The 18,992-nt window shown below is 39.0% G+C and overlaps 1 protein-coding gene across 4 annotated transcripts in view; it reads left to right on the top strand.

Annotated features, from left to right (window-relative positions):
• The window catches only part of ap1b1 (adaptor related protein complex 1 subunit beta 1), a 37,978-nt gene that overhangs the window by 3,536 nt on the left and 15,450 nt on the right, over positions 1-18,992 (top strand). For 2 of the 4 annotated variants that reach the window (XM_047380404.1, XM_047380403.1), the window contains exons 3-22: positions 1,646-1,751; positions 1,828-1,963; positions 2,548-2,793; positions 3,011-3,201; positions 3,328-3,549; positions 3,659-3,779; positions 4,846-4,941; positions 5,394-5,509; positions 7,288-7,453; positions 8,201-8,299; positions 9,902-10,161; positions 11,308-11,515; positions 11,687-11,707; positions 12,967-13,053; positions 14,081-14,110; positions 14,201-14,338; positions 14,416-14,561; positions 14,648-14,777; positions 17,844-17,928; positions 18,459-18,545. In XM_047380404.1, coding sequence (XP_047236360.1) covers positions 1,646-1,751; positions 1,828-1,963; positions 2,548-2,793; positions 3,011-3,201; positions 3,328-3,549; positions 3,659-3,779; positions 4,846-4,941; positions 5,394-5,509; positions 7,288-7,453; positions 8,201-8,299; positions 9,902-10,161; positions 11,308-11,515; positions 11,687-11,707; positions 12,967-13,053; positions 14,081-14,110; positions 14,201-14,338; positions 14,416-14,561; positions 14,648-14,777; positions 17,844-17,928; positions 18,459-18,545 — 2,691 coding nt within the window. The remainder of the gene's footprint in view (positions 1-1,645; positions 1,752-1,827; positions 1,964-2,547; positions 2,794-3,010; positions 3,202-3,327; positions 3,550-3,658; positions 3,780-4,845; positions 4,942-5,393; positions 5,510-7,287; positions 7,454-8,200; positions 8,300-9,901; positions 10,162-11,307; positions 11,516-11,686; positions 11,708-12,966; positions 13,054-14,080; positions 14,111-14,200; positions 14,339-14,415; positions 14,562-14,647; positions 14,778-17,843; positions 17,929-18,458; positions 18,546-18,992) is intronic. The other 2 variants (XM_047380405.1, XM_047380407.1) reach the window with 2 other exon arrangements.

Here is an 18,992-nt window from a genome sequence, read left to right as displayed (position 1 = left end):
GCAATTCAAACAAATAAGATTGTTGGAATTATGAATCTGACAATATTATTTAATATTTAATATTAATATTTAAATATTTTATCAAATAATATTTCAGTCTGTTAAGGGTTGTCCTGTGAATACCAGCCTATTAAGGCGGTGGTATTAGGACAAAATAGAAATGTGTGAGACGAGCTCTGACATTATTGAACAGCAAAACTCTGCACACATATGGAATGAATTCACACAATTTCTTAAAATACAAGAATTTATTAACAAAAATAAGTCAACTCAAAGTCAAATATATTTCAATCAACAAACTCTTTACTATGCTAAAACAATCCAACTAACTACCAAGCAGAATTAAAGAATAACGAAGACTAATGGGCTATGTACAATATAAACAAGTTGATTAAAGATGATTGAAACCATGACCAAAAGAGTGATGCAACATTACCATGCAATGTTTATGTTTGAGAACCAAGGATTATCTTGAAGAATCTGGAAGTGAAGTTAAGTTAGTCTTGGAACTAACTTAGACAACCATTCACAATGCAAGATCAGATTAAATATTATTTTAATAAAATAATGTTTTAAATAATGATCTGCTGAATAAAACCAACCTTCTGGATGACTAATTCTCAATGGTGTCTCATTAGCTGCCTTTATTTATTGAAATAATATTTGAAGAAATATTATTAAGGGAGTATTTTGGAAAGAGCCAAATCTTTCTGGAGAAATGGGGCTTAATGGTATTTACTTAGTTATCAAATTTAGTGAAATAATGTTTAGGGACTATTATTCATTAATAAAAGGGTTAAAATGCATAAGCGCGGACGGCGCGTTATGATCAATCTTCTGTTTAAAATCACCCATCAAGTAAAGTTTGTCTTAACTTTAAAAACACACAAACAAAGAACACAACCTGAGCACGTGGAGGACTATCAGCTGTGTACTGTATCCATCTCCTGCACAACACAACTGATGGTCCCAACCCCATTTATAAGGCCTGAAATCCCACTTATTAAACCTGGCAGGGCACACCTGTGAAGTGAAAACCATCTCAGGTGACTACCTCTTGAAGCTAATCAACAGAATACCAAGAGTGTGCGGAGCAGTAATCAAAGCAGAAGGTGGCTACTTTGAAGAACCTAGAATATAAGACATATTTTCAGTTGTTTCACGCTTTCTTGTTCAGTATATAATTCCACATGTGTTAATTCATAGTTTTGATGCTTTCAGTGTGAAGCTACATTATTCATAGTAATGAAAATAAAGAAAACTCTTTGAATGAGAAGGTGTGTCCAAACTTTTTGTCTGTACTGTAAGTGAAGGAAATGTGTAGTCACCTACTTTCAGCCAGCTGACTGGTAGTGAGCAGCAACAGGTGGGGTTAAGCCTTTACTCAATTCTTCTGTTAGCTGGAGAAGAAGGCCGCTTTATCTAGAACCTCTTAAAAACACTTTAAGTCACAGGAAAAGGTATGATGCACTATTTGAGTGTTTTTTTTAAACCACAACTGATTAATCTTCTACAACATCATACCTCTAACTGGCCCACACCTACCATCCAGTTTGCTCTGCGTAATGTGCTCAGTTTTGCTTCGTCATGTCATGCTAAATTTGTAACGTGATGGCCTTGCGTTTTCTTCCTCTCGTGTGTGCAGGGGAGATTTTTGAGCTCAAGGCGGAGCTGAACAGTGACAAGAAAGAGAAGAAGAAGGAGGCTGTCAAAAAGGTCATTGCATCAATGACAGTGGGCAAGGATGTCAGGTGAGCAGCTAGAAATGTCAGAAACAAACAAAGGGAATGATGGTGTTGGGCTAATAACAGATTATTCCTCCCCCAGTGCTCTATTTCCAGATGTGGTGAACTGCATGCAGACTGACAACCTGGAGTTGAAAAAGCTGGTCTACCTCTATCTAATGAACTATGCCAAAAGTCAGCCCGACATGGCTATCATGGCTGTTAACACCTTTGTGAAGGTAAAGCTCAGCCTGTCGTTACTGTTTAAGACTGTTTGTACTCTGCCAGTGAGGGTAAATAGTCTCAGCCTGCAGTTTGTGTTGTTTGGAGTGTCATTTGCATGGAATCAGGAAATTAAAAGGGAGGTATATAATTTCATAGGTTTTTCTCTTATTAACATGATTGTTCTGGTATTTACTGCCTGGTGGCACTATGTTTTGGTTGCAGCTCATAATTACTCTGTGAAAAATGTTGTCTGTAATTTAAACCTGTTTATACACATTTCACAGGAAACACTCATCACTGCTCCTTGAAGTTCTTTGTCCCCTCTGGGTTTTTTTTTTTTTACCCATCTGATGGTTGCCAAAGCTCATCTCAAATTTTCATCTCAGTGTTGCCACCCACAGTTTTTCATCAAACATTGTACCTTTTCACCCTGCCTTATAATTTAAATACACCATACCCTTAGTTTGCATGACTTTATATTTTGAAGAATGCTCATGTAAACATAAATTAAAAATAAATCTGATTGTATGTCTGATTAATCGGTTAAAGAAATGCATGTTTTCCTGAAACTTTTAACGCCTATCACCCACCCACCCAGGACTGTGAAGACCCCAACCCTCTCATCCGAGCCCTCGCCGTTCGAACCATGGGCTGTATCCGTGTGGACAAGATCACCGAGTATCTCTGCGAGCCTCTGAGGAAATGTCTGAAGGATGAAGACCCCTATGTGAGGAAGACGGCTGCGGTGTGTGTAGCAAAGCTGCATGATATCAACGCCCAGTTAGTGGAGGACCAAGGCTTCTTGGACACCCTTAAAGATCTAATTTCAGACTCCAACCCCATGGTAGGACTCTTTCTTTCAGGACAACAAAATTACATTTATTGCAGATGCCACACAGCTGGTTAGAAACACCAGCTTTGTTTTTGTTTTTTTACTTTGACTAAAATCTTCTCAGAAGCAAAGCTGCCACTCATTTTAATGGAGATATCTCTTTTCACAAAGCTGCTACTGCTACACATTTGAGGTCAGTGTTTATCTTACCCCTTGTCTTCCTCTTCAGGTTGTAGCAAATGCAGTGGCAGCACTGTCTGAAATTGCAGAGTCACATCCCAACAGCAATCTGCTGGACCTAAACCCTCAGACCATAAACAAGTTGCTGACAGCTCTTAATGAATGCACAGAGTGGGGGCAGATATTCATTCTTGACTGTCTTGCTAACTACACACCTCGGGATGATCGTGAGTCCCAAAGGTAAGATTTTTTATTTTTTTTACCCTTTACATATTTTCCCTTCTTGTATGTCAGTTGGATAATGTCTCCTAACACCTCAGTTTAATTTCTCTCTGTTTCGCTCTTATTGTCATTTACATCTGCCAGCATCTGTGAGCGTGTCACCCCACGGCTCTCTCATGCCAACTCGGCAGTGGTGTTGTCGGCAGTTAAAGTTTTAATGAAGTTCATGGAAATGCTCCCAAAAGACCTGGACTATTATGGCACTCTGCTGAAGAAGCTTGCCCCCCCTCTGGTCACGCTTCTCTCTGCTGAGCCTGAGCTGCAGTATGTTGCGCTTAGAAACATCAACCTCATTGTGCAGAGAAGGTACGTCTAGAGAAAAGCTATTTTCTTGCACTTCGTATATTTTTCAGTAGACAAAGCTTAATAAACTAACTTTTTAAATTATAAAATTATGTTTACTGTGTCTTTTTAGACCAGAAATCCTGAAACATGAAATGAAGGTTTTCTTTGTCAAGTACAATGACCCAATCTATGTCAAACTGGAGAAGCTGGACATAATGATTCGCCTTGCATCGCAGGCCAACATTGCCCAGGTGACAATTGACCTATCCCATATATAGATGCATCTCAATAAATCAAAATTACATAGAAAAGTTTTTGTTTTTGTTTGGTCACCAATTCAGTTCGTAAACTCATATATATGGACAACAGTTACACACTTAGAAATATCTAAGTTTTTTTGTTAATTTTCATAATTGTATCTTACATCTTGTGAAAATCCAGAATTCAGTGTGTCAGGAAACTAGAATAGTCAATAAAAAAGAAGTCTAATACAAAAATGTCATGTTATTACCATGTTATGGCCCACGCAGGCATTCACTGACACCCTCCCATAGTAGGTTAAGCTAAAAAAGGTAATTGCTAAAGAAGCTGGCTGATCTCATAGTCCAAACATATTAATAGAATATCGAGTGGCAGAAAGTTCTCAATTCCGGTTACATGACTTTATTATGCTTTTCATATGGAAATTAAAGTACCAGAATCTGGAGGAAGAGGGGAAAACCACAGAAAATTAGGCCGATTATATTTCAAAGCCTGCTTTAATGACCACGATATCACTTTGCTGGACTGGTCAGCACAGAGAAATTTCCACAGAGTATACTTGGAGTATTGTCATGAGAAATACCCCACCCAATGATGTAGACAAGCTGAAGGCCGCCATTAAAGCAACCTGGGGTTCCTTAACATCCCAGAAGAACCACATGCTGATCGCCTCCATGTCACGCTGCACAGATGCTGTAGTTCATGCAAAAACAGCCCATCAAATATTGAGAGCATATACTTTACAATACATAGTTTTTAGTAGGCTGACAATTATTACATTTAAATAATCTTTTGTGTAATATTCAAATTATCTGAGATATTGAATTTTGGGTTTTCATTAGTTTTAAGTCCTAGTCATAAAATTACCTGAAATAAATATGCGTCACTCTGTTGAAAATCTATACAACAAACAAGTTTCAGCTTTTGAACTGAATTACTGAAATGAATGAACTTTACAACCATATTCTGGTTTATTGAAGTGCACCTGTAACTCTTAATCTAAGGATGAACATAAAGTATTGATCCTGTTGGTGACGTGGGTGTTTTTTGCTGTAGGTGCTGGCTGAGCTAAAGGAGTATGCCACTGAGGTGGATGTGGACTTTGTGCGTAAAGCGGTCAGGGCCATTGGCCGCTGTGCCATCAAAGTGGAGGTTAGTAGAAATCACGGAGTACCGCTGTCCAGTTTTGTTTAGCAAATACTCTGCAGAACACTTTGTATCGTTGCACTTCCAGCAAAACACTCATTCAAAATGATGCAAATGATGACTGACCACTTGTAATGCAAGGTTTTACACACAAAGTGGATCTGTTACCGATTTTAGTTTATTGTAGTTTCTATTTCAGACATGTAGAAATAGGTTTAACTGCATTATATTTTTTTCCTCAGTATCCCAGAAAACAACTTACTTAAATCATTAGTTTTTATTTTGAGGCTTGATTCTAAAGAGCTTCTTTTTACAGTAGTCCTAAATTAAACGTTTAGCCTTTTATTTAGTAAATGATCTGATTTTGTGCTACTTATATTGAGATTTTTAAATGTATAAATGCTACAGTATTATTCTAAACGGCTCTTGGGCTTTTTCCCCCTCCTTCCTTTTATTAGCAATCAGCAGAGCGTTGCGTCAGCACACTGCTGGATCTCATACAGACCAAGGTCAATTATGTGGTGCAGGAGGCCATAGTTGTCATCAAGGACATCTTCCGCAAGTATCCCAACAAGTACGTTTCCACCTACACATCAGGGCTGTTATTTACTCTTTCTCTATGCATTTCTAAGCTACTTTCTAAGGTACAATTTCACTTATGGATAGTAGTTTTATTTAGTAAACTGTTTACTTGCGGAGGCAATTTCTCCCACATGGCTGCTGATTTGCCAAATTATATAGACAATATTTAAACATCACAACCCTTTAGGTCACTCTAAGTTGAAGTTTAGATGGTGCCATTGATGTTTTAGACTAGGGGTCAGCAACCTTTTCAATTCAAAGATCCACTTCTGCATAGAGCCACAAAAAAAAATTCTTCAAAGATGCTACATTTTTGTTTAAAAGCTAATACAATTAAACTGAAATTCATTTATATTTTCAGATATTTGAACCAAATGAATCATTACCTTTTACAAAAAAAAAACCCTCTATATTTTGTACAATAAAGCCAGCTGACTGAGTCCTCTCCATAAATATAGAAAATGAAGAAAGATTGGTAGCCTACCTAAAAATATTAAGCATATAACTTGAAGCTAAAAAATGTTTTAAAAGCATTGTACCATTGGTGCTGTAAGAATGCATAGGTGCATAAGAACATACAGAAGAATGGCTAAAATCACCCTTTTTCACTGCCGTTGTAGTTAAAAACGTCTCTTATTTGGTTTTATAAGAGCCACAGTGGAGGGGCCAAAGAGCCACATGTGGCCCTGGAGCCACAGGTTGCAGACCTCTGTATGTAGACCATTAAATATAGTGTATTTTCTGCATTGAAGGGGAGACTTCCAAATTTTACTACGCATAGACAGTCATTACTTATTTTAGTCTAGTTTGTAGGCAAGCAAAACACACATGCCAGGTTTGAAAATGCATAAACTTTAATTTCAGGTTTTCAAGGTAGAAAGTGCTTGAATTTAGTTTTTTTTTTTTTGTGGGGATCTGTTTCATTTTTCTCATTTCTCTTTTGTTCTTTTAACAAAATTTCTTGTGTTAAAATGAAAACCTCTTTTGTTATGTGTTGTTTTTCTAACAGCTTGTGTCTGATAAATGTTAGAATTAGCCTTTAAGGAAGGATTAAAGGCCCTTCTTAGATACTCTTTGACAACTTGCTGTGATTCCACATGGTCAAAGGTCAGGCTAATTTGGCTGCAGCGTGACTTCTGCTGTAGATTGGGTTCATGTGCCAGGCAGGAAGCTCGCCCACACAGCAGTACACTATCGGCCCGGAGTTGTGAGCCTTGAAGGGAGCAGCTTTGCAAAGCCTACCAGCTCGGCATGGTTCACGCTTTGAGCCAAATGAATCACCAGCTAGTCAAAGTTTGCTCTTTTACATTAATTAAACATTTGTGCCTCAGCATAGCTTGTAGTAAAACCATTATGTAAATGGATGTATTAATTGCCGTGAATTTTATGCAGATCAGAAGAACCAGAAGCACTTTAGAGGGAATTATCGTTGCACATCTTGAATAAAAGGCCTGAACCTGGAGCCTCAATGTATGCAGAATTACATTTACATTTGTCAGGCTTCCAGAAAACACCACTCTAAAGTACTGCTTGATGTACTTGCTCTGAAACAAGCAGTAAGTTGGTACCTCATTTCATAACCCAGGCCTATGGTGGTGTACCCTTACATCAACTCATAGCTTTTGTTAGTTTTCCATCTCTTTTTTTGGCAAATGGAAAATGTTCAAAGTGTTTTGGAGACATTAGCATTTTATTATCATGCATTTTTTTTCTCTCGTTTTTTTCTGTCATTTTGTTGAACGTAAAGTTATTTTGTTTGACTCCTCGCAGGTATGAGAGCGTGATCGCCACTCTGTGTGAGAATCTTGATTCCTTGGATGAGCCAGAGGCACGCGCCGCCATGATCTGGATTGTGGGAGAGTACGCTGAGCGCATTGACAATGCTGATGAGCTGCTCGAAAGCTTTTTGGAGGGTTTCCATGATGAAAGCACTCAGGTGTGTTTAGTAAGCTGGTTTATTCGAAAAAATAAAAAGAGTCTTGATTGGGATTCAGGCAGTGATTTGCAATCAGTGCTGGCAGAAGACGGCATATATTTTGCGCTGGTAAATAATTAATATAGCTTTTTTGCTGCTGTAAAACTTGCATGAAGTAGGAGACGTCAGTGTAGAAGTGCTTAATAAAACGGGTTTTAATTGGGGAATTAATTTGCCCAGGAAGAATAATTAAAAACTGTGCAGTCGTTCATTAGCAGGCAATGTTTAAATCAAAGGCAGTTCCTAGATCACATTTTGTTTGCCTCACACTGGACACATTTTGTCTGAAAGCCAGTCTTTTCACGCTCTCATGGTTCAGAGTGGGAAACAGAGCATTGTGTAGTTTTAACACTGAATTCTTGAAAGATACAGCTCATCATAGGAGACGTAGAGCTGTTAAAAGCTGGCTCTGCCATAGAAGGATTTTTATGTTATTGCCCTTAAAGATATTGTACTCATGGAGCACTGGTTTCATAAAATGCAGAAAAGGTTTCCTTGTACTGTTGGACCTTATGTTAAACCACAATAAGAACTAAAAGGATTGAAGCCTTGTTTATTTTGTCTATCTTTGGGTTTGGTAAAAAGTTATTTTTTAAAATCCAATATGAAGCTGCATTTGACCGTTGCATTACAGATTTAGGCGAGGCATTTTAAAATGTGTAAATGAGCAGCTGTAACTTCCTGCCTGTGTTCACTGTGACCTTTCAGGTGCAGCTGCAGCTGCTGACTGCAATAGTCAAGTTGTTCCTGAAGAAACCTACAGAGACCCAGGAGCTGGTGCAGCAAGTCCTCAGCCTGGCCACACAGGTGAGGATAACAAACATAAGGGATTATCTGACACGTCTGTATGTGTTGGATTCTTACAGAGTAAAAACACCAGTTTAAAAGGTTATAACAAAAAATGTTGAACATGATCCAAATAGTTGTATTTGAAACAGAAAGGTTAAAACCTTTTGTATGCCTTGATACTTATAACTCACCTATGGCTTGCCCACTTACTCTACAAACATGTCTTATTCAAATTATTCCGATTAGGTGAAGCACGTGGAGCAAATGCTTCACTCACTTTTCAAGGTGGGGAGCAAATTTATGTTTTTGCACTCCAATTTTGTGTCTCAAAAACTGACTGATCACCCCCTGAGGGTCCGACAGATTTATAAAGCCTTTAAATCTTAGTCTTTCTGTACTTTTTTAAAATTAATAAATAAAAAATGGATATCAGAAGTAGTTGCTGAATTTCAGTGGCCCCCTCCTTCACCTGTGAGTTGGTTCAGTCGATAATCAGCATCCTAGTGGCTGTTTTCTTGATAAATTTACTGTAAACAATTTAAACAGACATTTTAATTTATTCGCCATACAGCCAAAAGTACTGGGTCCTACCACCAAATCAATGAATTCTGGTGTTCCAATCACTGCCATGGCTGCAGGTGTATAAAGTTTATTGTGGAGAAACTTGACTGGTCTGCAGAGTCCTGACTTCAACCTTATTGAACACCTTTGGGATGAATTAGAGCGGAGGCTGCAATTCTGGTTTTCTCATCTAACTATGAACACACTCCTAAACTTTGTGGAAGCTGTTTACTGAATAATTAAAATTGCTATTGCTGGCATTGGAGGATCCATCAACATATTGGACTTCATAGATTAAAAATAGGATGTAAAGAAGATGGAAAAGAAGACCAATACTTTAGGCAATATAGTGTCAACATCCGAGAGGCATAGAAAGCATCTCTTACAGCTGAGAAGTCTTGACTGTTTATTTAGAGAGAATATAGGTCTTGGGCTTCTATTACTATTATTTCCAATTGTTCTTAGGTACTTTCTTACATTAGTTTTGTTTTACCAGATATGTCAGTACATCTGTGTTTTAATAATTAGGGCAATGAGGATCCACATTCATTTCTAGCTTGGACCTGACATAACCAGTGACTGTTTGCATCTACTGACTGCATACGTAGGCATTTATGCTTCTCATTCTCTCAACTCCTCGTACTCTCATTATATTTTAAAGAGAATTCAGTCCAGTTTATTTTATATAGAGTGTACAATGTGCAGTTATAACCTATGTACCACAAGACAAAATGAAAGTTCATTATAAATCACTTTTGTCTGCCTGATAATGATTTTGTAACAGTTTCATTAAAATTCCAGCATTACTTCATGAAAACATGTTGTATTTCTGTGAGGTTTGTATAGGTCAACAAATAAACTACAAGGTTTAGCTATATGAATCTCTCTACGGAGATGGATCTGTTGCTTTTTGATTTGCTGTCAGCCATTACGCTGAGGCTGACTTGGTTTTTGATTCACAGGATTTAGTCCCATATCAGGAATAGGCAGTCGTAATGTTAAGTATTTATTAAATATATCCATAAAAATGTGTTGTCATTCCTCCATGTCTGTCTGAAGGATTCTGATAACCCAGACCTCAGGGACAGAGGCTACATCTACTGGCGTCTGCTCTCCACGGACCCTGTGGCTGCCAAGGAGGTGGTTCTGGCTGAGAAGCCTCTGATCTCCGAGGAGACAGACCTGATTGAGCCGACCTTGCTGGAGGAACTTATCTGCCACATTGGTACTCTGGCCTCTGTCTACCACAAGCCTCCCAGTGCCTTTGTTGAGGGCAGCCGTGGGGTTCAGCACAAGAGACTCCCAGGCAGCGCTGGGTCGTGAGTCACACACCGGTTTCTTTGTTATTTTGTTAACATTGTTTTACCTTTGCATTCACCTAAATCTACCAGTAGCACCAATATGAAGTATCTTATTTTTGTGGTAAAGATGCATTACCGGTGATAGATTCACATACACTCATCATGAGCATGAATGTCACTACTTTTGGCCTTTTAATTGTACAGTAGATGATCTTTTTTGTTTTCAAGATAATCATAGTTGCATGACACAAACCAGGTGTTGTGTGTAAAATGTGCGGGATAGTAGCTCCCCTGGACTGGACTTGGGCTTGCCTGACCTAAAAGAAGCATTGAATCAGATTTTATCACGCTGCTGAGTCGAGGGGAAGTTGAAGACTTTGTTCAGAATTTCTTCTACCTGCAGTGCAACAGTAGTGACGGCCTTGATGCTGTCACCACCATGCTGGACAGTTGTTACAGTGTTCTTACATCTGAAAAACGTGAGTCTCATCTGATCATAAACCTTTTTCTGGAAGGCATTGGCTTATCCATGCAGGTAGCTGCAAATTTTGCTTAAGCTTGAAATATTCAGGCTGTTGATGTTACACTCGCTTTACTGTGGATATTGTCACTGGTTTTCCAGGGGGTTCCAGTCATGGCAGGCTTGACCCAGGCTTGAGGGTTCCTGGGTTGTTTCTGGACAGTCAGATGGTTGAAACCTGTACACAATTGGGTGTTCCAACAGGACAAGGATCCCAAACACACATCTAACCTGCTTTTGGAACGGCCATGTGGAATGCCCTGCTCAAAGACACAGAATTTAAGCTTTCTGCAGATTTTTGAACTATGCTACTGGTTCTTTCCTGAAAATCAATCCATTTAAAGGAACTCTACTATTTCTGATTTGAAAAAAAGAAATATAGTTTTGTTACAAGCTTTTTATGTTGTAATTTATTGTTCTAATTCTACCTTGGAAAAATAAAAGTTCATATGTGTCCTTAAAGGCCCATAAATAGTGACACTTGTCTCCATGGTGAGTGCATATATACCTTTACTGGAATTGTGTATAAACAACAACAACAAATTAGAATTTCTGTGATTAAAAAATCACAAGAATTGTTAGGTTTATATCAACTAATAGAGATCTCAGTTCAGTTATTTTGAACTTACTTTATCTCTTTCTAGTGGAGAGAGCGTCGAGAGTCCAGACACAGGGTCTGCAGCCGGAGTTTCTGATGCACCACCTGCTGTCATCCCGTCTCAGGGAGACCTCCTGGGCGACCTTCTCAATCTTGATCTGACACCCCCTGCCACGACTGGACCCCCACCACCAGCCACTTCTGGCATGCAGCTGGGTGCCATGGACCTCCTTGGAGGAGGACTGGACAGCCTGGTATGTTTCAGCAGGCCACCTGAGCCTGTTGGGTTCTAAAACACGGTTTAGTTTATTTCTTAGCTTAACGTCACTAGCCTAAATTATGGAACATTTTATTTTGTTTTTACATTTCCTTCTTTTTTCTTGATCTGTTTTTTCTTCCTTCTTTGTTCAATGCTGCACCTGCAGATGGGGGATGAGTCTGAGCCGGTAACTACATAGAGATGGCACGATATTTATCAGTTATATGAAACCATTATTGAGAAATAAATCTTAAAGAGCCCATACCGTGCTTAAGGTTAGGGGGCTTTAGCAGCATCAAACAGAGACCTCACTTAGCTGTTGCACTCTTCCCATTGAAAGCCAGTCTGCTAGTCAGCCAGCCCACTAAAACCAGTACCAAAGAATGATGTTGGTGGAACAACTATAGTTGTACTTCTCTGCAAGCGGTGTGTACTCAGGGAATGTTCACAAGAAAGTAAACTGTTTAGAGTTTTCTCCACCTCATAAAACACTCTTTCTTACATGTTCCAGTTCTCCCTCAGTTTCTGCATGCAATCATCTACAGACTATTTTTAAGGAAGCTTCTCTTGAGATGGATTCTGTGCATTTCCACTGAGGTGGAAGGTCTTGATAAAGATTAAACAAATCACTCAATTGGTGGGAAAAAAAATGCAGTCATTGAAAATCTTTCCCAAAAAAAAAATACAACCTAGATTCTTTGTATTGCCTGCATGGCTCCTAAAACATGTAATTTAGCTGGCTTTGTGGACATCATTTTGCTTTTGATTTCTTTTAAGTCTACTGATGATCTCCAGCCAGGTTAAAGTTCAAGTTAAGTGCATTTATTGAAGTGTGAAATCTAAAATCCTTTGATATTAACTGTAAATTCTCACAGGCAGTGGGGCTGTCTAACTAAAAGTGTTTCAGTGCCAAATGATCATAAAAACTATTTGAGCAACAAGTATTTTTAATAGTTTTTTTTTAACTTAATCAGTTAAATAATCCTAATTTTATTATTGACCAACATGATTGTTATTAATATTTTTGTTCCTTGTTAACAAGCAGGTACATAGTTTAATTTAGTTCAAAAATAGTGATCACTGTACATCACAAAGAAATGAGCCAATCAGCTTTCCCCAACTGTTTCATATCCTGTTGAGGAAGGTCATCGTTTTATTGGTGTTCCTGCCGAAAGAAAATTAATTAACTTCCTATTTTTTTTTTCTTACTGGTTGCAGCTTCGCCTTTTTATATTCACAAAAAATCAATATCGACAGAACAGGAAAAATGAAAAAAGCATTATATGGGCTCTTTAACCTCTCCTCAACTAATCTCCATGCGCCTGTCTTGACATTTTCATTCAGTCATCATCTCATATTGCTTGTACAGTTATCTTGATGTTAAATCCTTGAGTCCATCTATTATCTTATTTTTGGACTGTGCAATCTGTTTCGTCTTTCAATCAGCCACCCATTCCCCTGCGGGCGGATTCTCCTCGGTCACCTCAGATCCCGCATCAGTCCCCATCGCCCCCAGATTACAGCCCCACTGAGGTTGGTCCAGGGGACCATGCTGGACCAGTCAAGGCCAGCAGCAGCCTAGATAGTCCCATGTTGTACCACCGTTTCCTCGCAGTAGCATCCCTAGCAATAATTGCTTCCTGTTTGTACTTGGTGTTGCACTGTTTGTTGCCCCACTTGATGAAGGTGGGATTTAACCAAATTATGTTTGTGTTCAGTAAGTTAGTTCAGCTTTGTCACTCATTGGAGTCTCTCTGAAGGTTTTGTTCATTTTGTCTTCAGCGCATTGAGAAGCGTTTGAATAAAATCTGTCGGAGTTCAGTTAATTACCCTCGGTGATGGCAAAGCATAGGAGTTCGCATCTATGTATGTCTCCTTTTATTGTTTATTTATTATTGTTTTTTTACTATGCCTTGCAAAAGTATTCATTCCCTTGAATGTTTTCACATTTTGTCACATTAAAAACGTATTTTATTGTGATATGATTCGACAGATCAACACAGTAGCTCATAATTGTGAAATGGAAGGAATTCTGTACGTGGTTTTTAATATTTTTATTTTCAAATAAAATCTTAGGAGTGAAGTTCTGTTGTATTCAGCAGATGTATTTTTTGCTGCAGTTTCAACTTTACACAGCAAAGCGTAGATTTTTTTGAAGTTTTACTACAGATTTTCAACTGGTTCCTTCTTGCTGCTCCTCAATAGCTGCCAGATTTATAGCCATTGATAGTATTCACTAATCAGGTGACTTCTTGGGACTTTTTTCCAATTTGTAATGGTAAAACTGATGGAAATCCATGTACTGTTCGTGTTCCACTTCACAGTTATGACTACTTTGTGACTAGTTCTGACTACTTCTCTGAAAATCCCAATAAAACTGAATATTTTTGCAGGTTACAACAATACTGCAATCCCTGTTGCTGCTATTCATCACACAGACATTTCCTAGCTCCCTGCACTCCTCCTTCACCCTTTTTAAACCTTCTAGGGTGTTATGTGGTGTTTCATCTTTGATTAAAAGTTTTTAATATTCCTTTTTGTGCTTCCTTCTTATGCTCAGCTTGGAGGAGACCTTGGAGGAAGTGCAACTGTAAGTGCTTTTTTTTTTTTAGAGATCTATTGGGCTTTAATGGTGTAATACAAGGTAACACATAAAGTTCTGTATGTTTTTGACGCACAGATGGGGGCTGGTTTTGGTGCTCCTCCAGCTGTTACGGCAGCCTCATTCAGTGCCCCAGTTAGCGGCGGACTGGATGACCTGTTTGATCTTGGAAGTGGAGTCGGTATGCCCATGGGAGGCTACAGCCCACCAAAAACAGTGAGTTTTTATGCTAGGATTAAACTTGGATAGTTACATAATCAGGGATCCCTAACAAATCATCTCTTTGTTCACAGGTTTGGCTGCCAGTCATGAAGGGCAAGGGGCTCGAAATATCCGGCACCTTCGCCCGCCGTGCCGGTGTCATCCAAATGGAGATGACCCTCACCAATAAAGCGATGAGTGTCATGACTGATTTTGCCATCCAGTTTAACAGGAACAGGTAGGATCGAGTTCTGTCTAATATTTGTTTGCATTTCTGTCATGAGTTGAATTTTGTGAAATTTCTTCCACTTTGTTCCTCTTTAGTTTTGGTCTCGCTCCAGCTGGTCCTCTCCAGGTCCTGACCCCCCTGAGCCCCAACCAGAGCATCGAAGTGACCCTTCCACTCAGTACCATCGGACCTGTTATGAAGATGGATCCGCTCAACAATCTGCAGGTAACACCTACACTGTAAGCGCTATGTCTAAATTTCACCTGCCTGGGCTGGTTTTCATTCAGGTTGAATCTTGTTCAATCTTTCCCCACCCATAAATTGAGACTCATGACTGAACATTTCTGCGTTTTATTTAACATTGACGTCACAAGTCAGCACGATCAGGTATCGGTGCAAAACAAAGCCTCAAAGCTATGCCATTTAGATCTGCTTGTGTCAGTGTCCTGAATATATCTGTTGAGACACTGAAAATGACCGTTGTATCCCCACTGTTACTCAACCATGCTGTTAAAGTCCCATTTTGAGAATAAAACAGAGTTTAAGCTTGAAAAGACTACTGTGAAAGGTTTTAAATAAAAAAGATCTGGTGGTGGTGGATCTTTTTGACTGGGTGGACTATTGCTCCGTGCAGCTGGGAAGGGAAGATAAGACTGTCTGCGGTGCGGGGTGGGGGGGATAAAGGTGGGGATGATTATTAATGGTCTCACATGACCTCAACAGCTTTTCTAGCATTTCTACTTTTCCTCCTCTAAGAACAATATTGATCTGACCCAATATTGATCTGTCTCTATTTACCAAATGGAAATCTGTTTTGTTCTTGTTTTTTAAAGGTCTATTTCATGTGGAAAATTCTTTCCAACAGAGACGTATGAGCAGTTGGTTTTTTTTGTGTACAACAACTGTTAAAATCTCTTCACTTTTGTAAAATTTTGTAAATTCAGGAAATGTGATCCAGTAACCTTTGCTGCTGGTTCATTCCCTGTTGTGCCACCATCAACTCTTCTGCACTGACACAGCAGTAAAATCTGGTATAAGTTTTTTTCATTTTATTTTGAATCTTCGTGGCATTTGTAGTGGGGTAGCATAGTAAACTTGCAAGGTGGTATGCACGTCACGGAGCCCCGACAGAGTCTTTGAATAATCTTGGATCCCAGAGTTATTATACCAATGTTACCCTTTCTAATAAAGCTCCATCTGAAATACATTTAGAGTAAACATTTGCATTGTTTGTGTTCCCTCATCGTACCTAGGAAATAAGATGCTGTGTTGAATTATTCACGAGTCAATCATCTAGCTGAGCTGCACCTCTTTATAAAGCTAACTAATGACAGTGTCATTGCCTGCAACGTGCTTCTGTAGATGCTTCCTTTTTTTTCTATCGTTCTTCATCTGTTTCACTCTCTTGTACTTAAATTCATCACCTGTCGTGTAAAATCTTTGGATCCTTTGCAAATCTTTTCATTCATTGTTCTATTTTTATACATGTTCGCTCTTTATTTTTCTCACTTTTATATGTGTTCTCAAAATTCTTCTAATAGACCAATAACTTTGAAATATGACATCAATAATCTACAAATATCCAGAGTCTACTGTAACTGTGATACAAATACAAGAAACAGGAATAAACATGTTCATGTATATCATTGATTATAAAATGTCAAATATCAAATGAACTTATTTTTACTTAATTTATTTTCATCCAAAAATAGATTCTCTTTATATAGAAGCATTTGAAGAAGCAAAACAAAGGGGGAATAATTTAGTGCTGTTCCAATGCTCTACAGTTAGTTTGAAGCTAATTTGTGGAATGGACCAGACCGGCATAAATATTCTGACTTCAGGTTCAACATACCTCAAAGAGAAGTAGGTAATCGCACCTCATAATCGAACCCCCTCGTGTGTCCCTCTGTGACCACAGGGAGAGCCGCACCATTGGCTGTTGTGTGTCTTTCAATGGCTGGCACTGGAAACGTAGAAAGCAGGGTGGCAATGGCCAGTTATGTCATTGGATGTGGTTTTGATTTATTTTTGTTTCCACATCTAGACTTGTAATATAAATGATTGGCAGCACTGCAAATACAGTCAAGCACTGACTTTGAAATGGCTGGCAATTGATCTGAAGAGATTATGACATCAGCTCAAGGACCTGGGGGAAAAAAGCCATGCAATCCTGAGATCATCTCACATTTTTATACATTGTAGCACTTTTTAAAGCTACTGTCTCTGAGAAAACGAAGCAGATACAAAACTTAAACGGACATTAAGATAAAGCGTCACTCAAAATAAAATTACTATTTGAAAGGTTGAAAGCTGCTTTTAACTAAATGAAAGATACAAACCCTTGTGACCTAAAATTGTATTTTTCATAGATTCGGTTTTGATTGTGGAGTCTGTTTCTAAATAAATAAACCTTGGCACTGAATTTTCCTCTCCACTGTCGCTACATGCATGCTCAGTATGAGGGATTGCTGCAAAGCAACACCAGTGACTGTCCACTGTCTCTACATGCTCATCCAGGAGGAGTAACTGCTACAAGTCACTGACTGGATGCAATCTGCTGAGTTTCCTTAGATAGAAAAACTTTTTAACCAATTTGAATAGATAACTGAATCTGACTGCACTGTTCAATGATTAGGATTAATTGGAATGCATGTACCTGACTTGAAATCTATATGATTCGATTGAATTGACTTAGCCCATTTTAAAGTTACCCACCTTTCACACAATGCAACAGGAAACAACACTCTCCAATTATTTTTACCTCTGCTTTCCTCCTTCCCTGTTGGATGGAGTACGGGGGAGTCAAGTTTAGCCTAAACCGGCTCAGTTATGGTTGAGGTGCAAACACACCCTCCATTTCTGCTACCTTTGCGACCCCTTCTCTTTTCCAATTGTTATAATCAGTCTGACAGAGAGAGAGGTATCCCCAATCCTTGTGGTTTTTAGTATAATAATGGCCACCGGCGGGCTCTAGATGGAGAAACTTTATCAGTGTATTATTTTACTTAGTACCCCTACACATAGCCCATTCTAAAGTGACCAAACTCTAGCACTCAGTAGTTTATTCTAACCTCCCCAACAACCCTATACCATTCCAAACCCTTTGGGAAGTGCCTTGAGACGACATGTGTTGTGAATAGGCGATATATAAAAAAAACTGAAATGAATTGAATTCAAAGCATGTTCTTATAGTAGTCTACTCTGACTTCTTGGACCACACTGAAGTGTAATTATTCTAAGATGGCTTCTTGTTTCTCTTCTCATCCAAACGTAATCCCCTCCCTGCAGGTAGCTGTTAAGAACAACATTGACGTGTTTTACTTCAGCTGCCAGTACCCCATCAGCATGCTGTTTGTAGAAGATGGGAAGATGGGTGAGTATTTCTTTGCTAAATCGCTTTGCCTTGTAGCCCTGCTGACGTCAGCCAATAAAGAGGCCTCGCTGAAAGATTGATGCATGTGTGACTGTTCCTGAACGTGTGCCGTGAATGCTTGTTTGCTGTCCTCCAGCTAAATACCTGCCACATCTCCTGGCAGAGCAGATTATACATCAGGACCATTTAAGGCCTTTTTTTTTTTTTTTTCCTTTTGTTCTTCTGTTGCCGTTTAATTTATTTGGGGAAAATGTGTCGGCTTTCGTCCCTGTGGAGCTTTGTGATGGGGCTAGCAGCAGGACTGCTACCAGAGGCTGAGAGCTAATGTTCCACAGCCAAAGCCACAGCAGGGCACCTTGTCTCAATGGTTAAAATGAACTGCTCACACACCTCTTGCACCGGAGATTTTCACCTTGGCTGCACTGTGGGACAAGTCATAGTAACACAAATAATGCTGTTATCGACCCATATACTTCAGAATGTTTTTTTGTGTTTGGACTCACCCAATAATTGCACGTCTTTATCAACAGAGAGGCAAGTTTTTCTCACCACGTGGAAAGAAATTCCTAATGACAGCGAGGCCCAGTTTCAGATCAAAGACTGCCATCTCAGCTCGGGTAAGAAGGCGGATTAAAGAAGAGAAAAACACATCATTGCACAGCCATGTTCTGCAGCCTCTTTTTATACAAAAATAGCCAGACAGACACGTCTAACTCAAATCTAATCCCCGCTAATGAAGCAAAATGTATTTGATGAGAACTCATCAGCTGCACTCCCTATTTATGTGTCATAACTTAGTTTTCCACAATGTGAACGGCATTGAACTGGAGAAGAGTTTATGATGACAGCTTAATGGAGAGTTACCCCGACAGATTGATTTTCTTTTCCATGAACACAAAGAGAGGATCTCACATCCTGCTGGGTAGTATCAGGGAGGTTGAGGCTGTAGGAGGAATTAATTCAAAATTAGAAACGAAATGGCTGTTTCACAGAAAGCCTGGAGTGAACATTTTAGGTTAGGATAATGGAACAAGAACATTTTCAGGGTCTAATGCATTTAGTGA

Source organism: Girardinichthys multiradiatus, chromosome 12 (genome assembly GCF_021462225.1).
Source record: "Girardinichthys multiradiatus isolate DD_20200921_A chromosome 12, DD_fGirMul_XY1, whole genome shotgun sequence".
Lineage (NCBI taxonomy): Eukaryota > Metazoa > Chordata > Actinopteri > Cyprinodontiformes > Goodeidae > Girardinichthys > Girardinichthys multiradiatus.
Note: the sequence above shows the minus strand (reverse complement) of the source record. Positions and strands in the feature narration are given on the sequence as shown.